Source organism: Octodon degus, unplaced genomic scaffold (genome assembly GCF_000260255.1).
Source record: "Octodon degus isolate 3935 unplaced genomic scaffold, OctDeg1.0 scaffold00064, whole genome shotgun sequence".
Lineage (NCBI taxonomy): Eukaryota > Metazoa > Chordata > Mammalia > Rodentia > Octodontidae > Octodon > Octodon degus.
In genome coordinates, this window is record NW_004524640.1 from 1,154,949 (window position 1) to 1,162,012 (window position 7,064).

The 7,064-nt window shown below is 37.0% G+C and overlaps 1 protein-coding gene across 1 annotated transcript in view; it reads left to right on the top strand.

Annotated features, from left to right (window-relative positions):
- Positions 1 to 7,064, top strand: part of LOC111817612 (solute carrier organic anion transporter family member 1B1-like) — a 101,968-nt gene that overhangs the window by 65,411 nt on the left and 29,493 nt on the right. The window contains exons 11-12 of the mRNA XM_023718950.1: positions 775 to 970; positions 4,972 to 5,137. Of these exons, the coding sequence (XP_023574718.1) occupies positions 775 to 970; positions 4,972 to 5,137 (362 nt within the window). The remainder of the gene's footprint in view (positions 1 to 774; positions 971 to 4,971; positions 5,138 to 7,064) is intronic.

The window sequence follows — 7,064 nt, forward strand, 5'->3', positions numbered from 1 at the left end:
CTGGCTGGCATGTGGTGCTGGGGGATTGAACCGCGGTCCCTGTGCTTTGCTAAGCTTGTTCTAAGTAGGTGCTTTAGACCACTGAGCCATCTCACCAGCCTTCCAAGATTTTTTAATAGAGGAATCTTTCTCTTCAGTAACTCTTGCAGGAAAGTGAAATGAAAAACTTATAAGAGGGATCAATCATTTTCAGTACAGTATACAAATCGAATTATTTTTCTGTATTGCCAAATAAGAAATAGACATTAATTTAAGTATTCAACTCTGAAGCATTGGAAAATTTGGAGTGAGGTTTTGGAAATCTAGGACTTTGTTTTGCACACTATAAGGAATTTTAGATGACAGGGCAAAGCCTTATATGGAAAAAGCGGGTACATTATTTTCAGGAAAAATATCTGACATAGAAATCATCTATTTAGACATAACTGTTCTGTCATTGCCTTTTGCTATTGAGAAAATAAAACATTGATCTTTGTAAGAACAAAAAAATTTCACTGGACAGTTTCTTACTATGTGCTCCAGGTTGGCATTGAACTTGTGGCAATCCTCCTGCCTCAATCTACTGGGATTATGGGTATAAGCCATCTCACTGAGCTTTGTGGGCTGAAATTATTTCTATCTCTCTCATGTGATTCACTTGTCCTTGATCTTTTTAGCCTACAATCCTTGTGCTTCATAATACAGTTGGCTAAAGTCAGTTGATATGTGTTGTGTTCCATATGTAAAACACATCAGAAAAACCATATTTATATCATTTTTGTCCTTTCTTTCTAGGTGCCATCACCATACCTATTATGGTAATTGGAACGATGTTAGGAGGATTTCTCATTAAAAAATTCAAAATGACAGTGGTTGGAATTGCCAAATTTGCACTTCTTAGTTCAGTAATGAGCTTCTTATGTCAAGTGTCCTACCTTCTTCTCATGTGTGATGGCAAGTCAGTTGCCGGCTTAACTTTGGCCTACGATGGGTTTGTATTATATCATTGCATCGATTACATATTACACTAACTATGAATTAAATGACTCCTGGAATGTAAGCCAGAAAACAATTTTAATTAAACTTTAATTTCGTTTACTTGTTTATTTAGTGCTATCGGGGCTTGAACTTGACACCTTGCGCATGCCAGTCAGGTGCTTATGCCACTGAGCTATATCCCCAGCCCCTGAACTTCAATATCACTTTTAGTTGAGAGAAATTTCAATTTACAAATTCTTAAGATTCTTATTTCTGGGGACGTCTAAGAAGTCTTCTTTATTTCTTCCTTAAAGAAAAACTACGTAGTTTAAAAAAAAAATTATTGTTTCTGGGTTGCTCATAATGAACAAAGGCTACTTTTTGCCCATCTTTTTAGATGTGGGAAATAAGGCTCAAAGTGGTATGGATAGCAGTTTTCTTTTAATATGATATCTCTAATTTGGGAAATTTAAGTCTCTTTGTCTCCACACTTTAATTTTAGATGTATTATGAGCATGATAAGGTATGTGACATTTTCTAAAGTAAACTGAATAGCATTTTTCTACAGTCCACCGTGATATTTAGTAGCTATCTTTATAAGAGAACTCTTTTTTACGCTGATCTGCGTTTTTGTTTTCTGTGAGCTGATACTTTGTTCTGGTACTGTTTTCATTGTAAGTATAATTACTAAATATCAGTCAATATCACATAAAGCCAAGTATTTCTAGTACCTCAGTCTACTCCAAATAAGGGCCAGGATCACATGCAGATTCATGGGATGCAACTGGCAACGTGGTTAGGAAGATTCTCCTTCAAGTGATAAGCATAGATCCTTGGATCACAGTTCAGCAACCACACCCATTAGTGTGATCTACACTTGGCTCTGTGTGTTCAAGCTCTGGATACCACCCTAAGGTGTAAATTTTAACTTGTCAGATCCTCACACATTTCCTTATTTATTTATTTTTTGTGGTTCACCCTGCCCTAGGGGTGGGGCTGGCGTGGTATGTGGTGCAGGGGCTCGAACCACAGTGCCTGCACTTGCCTAAGCAGGCGCTTTAGACAGCTAGGCTATCTCTCCAGTCACCATGTTTCCTTATTTAAACATTACCTTATGGCAGACATGACCTGCTAATCCTGATTTAACTTCTGTGTGCTCCTAATCCTCCATGTTGTTGATGGTTCCATCCGTGGTTACTAACTCTTTAGTAAGTCGGAATGCATAGAGGGCATCTGTCTTAGTTACTTTTCTCTTGTTGCTGGGACAAAATACCTGACACTCAAAATTAAGGAAAAGAAGATTTATTTATCCCATAGTTTGTGGAGATTTCAGTCTCTAATCAGCTGGTTCGATAGCAGGGTGGCATGACACAGGGACAACCCTTCTAGGTGGCAGAAGACAGCGAGGCGACAAGAATGAAGAGGGAAAGCAAGCCTTTCTTCCTCTCTTATACTGTCTGCCTTCTAACTGCCCTGACAAAGCTGCTTGTTAACACCCACACCACCTTCTCATCTTCCTCTTGCACAGGCTCAGGAAAAATGCAAAGGACCTTGGCCCCCTGCTGAGCGACATCGTTACCTTTCCCACTTCTCAAGTTCAGCACCCTAGAGCAGAAAGGACATGTCTTTTTCATCCCTAGATAGGAGCTGCTGAATTATTTCAGTTAAGGGTCTAGATTTCAAGTTGACACAATGTACCAACCAGCACCACAACTTTAAATTTCAGAGATGATAACACACCATAGGTATCACACAGCTCCATTTTCTCATATCCCTTCCTTTATTCCTTTAAATCTGAAGAAACTGTCCCTTGCTGGAAGTCACATAATTGCTCACTGGTTCTCCCAGGCTTTAGGCAGCCTACAACCAGTACCCAAAGAACAAGTCACATGATGGTTGTGTGTCATGGAGAGAAATTCTTAGAAATGTTGTGCTTCACCATTGTGTACGCATATTAGGGTATACTCACATGGACTAAGTAACAATGACACTGGATGACATAGTCTTATCACGCCATCATTATATATGATGCACAATTGGCTGACTGTTACTCAGCACAGACTGAATAATAATTTCACCCTGGGTTCAGAAGATTAACTGGGTATGATGGCACATCCCTATAATCCCAGCACTCTTGGAGGCTAACCCAGGAGGGTCACAGGTGCAAGCCAAACCTGGTAATTTAACAACTTAATAAGAACAAGTCTCAAAATTTAATAAACTAAAGGGACTTGGGATATAGCTCAGCATGAAGCTCTTTGGGTCAATCTCCAGCACCACAGGAAAGAAAAAACAAAAGGTGATGTTAAAAATTCTATGAGGCTGGGACCAGCCAGATAGCTCAGCAGATTAAAGTGCCTGGCTAGGCAGATGCAGATACCGGGGTTCGATCCCCAGTGTGCCATGCTGGTCCTGCCCCCAGGGCACGCTGAGCACGCGATTGAGACTGGATGTGGTGGTGGTGTGCAGCTATAATCCCACCACTTGGAAGGCTGAAAACTGGAGAATCACTACGAGTCTGAGCTGTGTAGTGAGACCGGGTAGACTCTATACTAGACTCAAAAAAAAAAATTCTCTGGGACTTTTCACTAAAATTTTATTTGCTGTCTCCAAAGTGAATATCTTTAATATGCACAAGATTGTTATTTAGCTGGTTCATCTTAGTTTATTGAAAAGAAAGATTTATGCTAATATTGTCTGAACAATATTTCATGCTTATATATTGTACTCTGAGTAACTACTATGAAGATAACAATATCCAATGCATTAATTTTGTTACTCTTCTATTATCCTGTTTTGAGTTTATTATTTTTCTCTTTATAATGCTAAAAAGATTTTTATAAAAACGAAAGAAAGATTTCTAAAATTCATAGATAACTAAAGTTATATGTTTTCAAATGTCAAGTATATAATGTTCAGAACAAATTTGTGTCATAACTTCCAAGTGTATAGTATTATAAAGCATAATAATTTTATTCCGAAGGTATATGGAACTTTTCTTATATTTTTCAACAGATGTTTATTCTAGATTTTTTAAATTTCATACTTAGAGATTCTGCTTTGCTCATGTTGAATTCTTCTCCTATTTAAATAAAATACAGATTTTGACATTAACTTTGTTAGATTACATTCACAGATTCACATGACATTACAGTAAGCTTGGTGGAGTGTCTGTCTGCTACCGCTGTTGAACTTGAGAAAAAGTGATGGTTAGAAAAGTGAAGTGACTGGGCTGGGGAGATAGCTCAGTAGAATAAGCGCTTGCCTGGCAAGCACAGGGTCCTGATTTCAATCCCCAGTACTGCAAAAAAAAATATAATAAAGAAAGAAAAAAAAAAGAAAAAGAAAAGAAAGAAAGAAAGAAAGAAAGAAAGAAGAAAAAAAGAAAGAAAAAGAAAAAGAAAGTGACGTAGCTACTGTAAATTTACTGACTGAAATCTCTTTTCTAAGATGTACACCCTCCCTAGTCTCCTCTTACAAGTTTTACATTTTTTAGATCCTAAGTGATGTTGTGATAAGGACAGAAGGTGAGAAGAGGGTCAATGTTTAACACTACCAATTGGCTACAGTTCATTAAAATTCTCTAACTTAAAGAAAATAGTCTCTAAGTTCTCTCTTTTTTTCCTATTTTTTCTTCTGCTTTTCTTCTCTACTTCACAACTAACTGCTTTTCCTTTCACATCTTTCTTCCTTTTTTGTTTGCTTGTTTATTTATTTATTATTTATTTATTTATTTATTTATTTTTGCGGAACCAGGGATTGAATTCAGGCCTTGCAGTTGCCAGGGAAGTGCTTATTCCACTGAGCCATCTCCCTGGCTCCTAGAAAGTTTTTGATTTCCTTTTTTTTGTACCAGGGATCAAACTCAAGACCTTGCGCTTGCCAGGCAGGCATGTACGCTGCTGAGCTATCTCTCTGACCCTCTTCCATTATTTCTGATATATCTATCTTGCCTTTGCAGAACTACTTCAACTCTCTTTCTGTTTTGAACATGTGCCTTCCCTTTGTCTCCAGAATTAGTCCACTGCCATCTCAAGCAGACAGACTGCTGCCTCACTGCAACTCACACTGCCATTGTGATGAAAGTCAATGGGAACCAGTCTGTGGGGACAATGGAATAACTTACTTGTCACCTTGTCTGGCAGGATGCAAATCCAGAGTTGACAATAAAAAGTCTAATGTAAGTAAAGTGTTGCTTTCTCTCCTATCTATAATCAAGAACACAGGTTTCATTTAGCAGTCGCTTACCAGTATTTCTGTAATAATGTGCCCGGTAAAATGGTACAAGAAAAAGATTACAATATTTTCCATCATTGTGATGGTTGTAATATTGTATACAAAAAGCTTCTTGTCAAATCCTACTTGGATAACAATCAAATTTTGCTATCTCTGGAATTCTAATTTGAGATTGCATCATTATTATTTCATTTAAATTGTATGAGTGAAACTTCTTTGGAATATGAATGCACTTAGAGGGCTTAGGAAGCATCTAATTTGACTAAAGCTATAACTTTCATTGGATTGGAATTATTTTGCCCATGAGAAGATAGAGGAAATTCCTAAATCAGAGCCATCTGGAAGACCCCTATATACAATTTTGAATATGGATTCTGATGAGTTTATCTCGAGGCTCAGCATCCTTTTGACTTTCCAAGGAATAATCAAGTGGTCACGTAGCTGCCCAGTTCTTATCTTCCAATTCTGGCTTCCCCAAAACTGAGACTTTTCCTTCCTAGAGTAATATAGTCTCTTGCTCACATCTTGCCAACATACCCCTACAGATGCCATTTTCTTCTTTGCCCAAGACATTCCTTTCCATGTGAGCTATGTTTTCCTTAATATCCTGGGTCACTCAGCATAATTGATCATTTATAGTGTTTTCCATGCTTCCTAACTATTGAACATTTCATAAATTTGGGTGTGAATATCCTGGATCCTTTCTGTACTATTTACATAAGAAATATTACCATTGTTCATCATTATTATTAGTTGCTCCCTTCTGTCTTAATATTGAAACATTCTTCACCACCTTTTGTTTCTGCCTGTCATGCCATGGTAGACCACAGTGCCCTTTGAAGGACAAATCATCCCAGAGCCACTGAAAGGGGCCCAGCACTTGAATAATTGCACTAGCATGACATAAAGACTGTCCTTAAATCCCATGTATTATATTCATGACTATTTTGCCTCTGTTTAATCATGGGTTTTCCAATGATGAAGACCTGGGGGAGGCATGATTATTAGAATCCCCAACGGAGTTCTATCTACCATGGGCACATCAAACGTCTAAATATTTTTCATCTATTGTACAGTTATTTGAGAACCTTGGTAATAAGTTATCTTTTCTGTCATGAAAATTTTTGTATTAATATATAATTTATTATGCAGTATGTTTCTTTGGTAAAGGGTTCCTCCCTGTGTGATTCCTAATTGGGAAAAAAAAGTATACAAAATACAACCTCATAAAATCATACTAGTACAGATTCAAATTCTTCCTCCATTCTACCCTGTAATGGAAAATAAAGAATTTATTAAAGGTACCTATCAATGTAACTGATGTGCCTGATTAACTCTATAAAATTAAGCATTCTTAAGTTTATATGTTTTAGGTTTTGTTGTTCAACATAATCAGTTGAGTAGAATTTCTCCGGTAATAACAGCATCTATTGTATTTGTCATTATGCTTCTGGATTTTATTTTGCCTGTCAAAATAAAATTCAGCACATCAACCTGGTCCCATTTTCTCTAGACTCCTTCCTACTCTATGAGTAACTCTACTTACAGATTTTGCCCCCTTCCAAAGTGTTGTATTGTTGAATTCTTGGGGTAGTCCTTTCAGAGGACACACCTCTGACAGGGTACGAGTTGTTAGCTATGGTAGGTAAGGGTAACATAAAAAGTAAAAGTGGGAGGAATAGAGGTACAAAAAAGAATTTGTATGATGAGAGAACTTACGCAGAGTTTCAAACACTAATTTCTTCAATTAGTTCCTAATTTTTGATTCAGAAATGAGTATAATATCAACAGTAAATTATATTTTCTTTCTTTTTTTCCATAATTTTATTGAGAAATGAATAGGTTTTTTTCCCATAATTTTATTGAGAAAT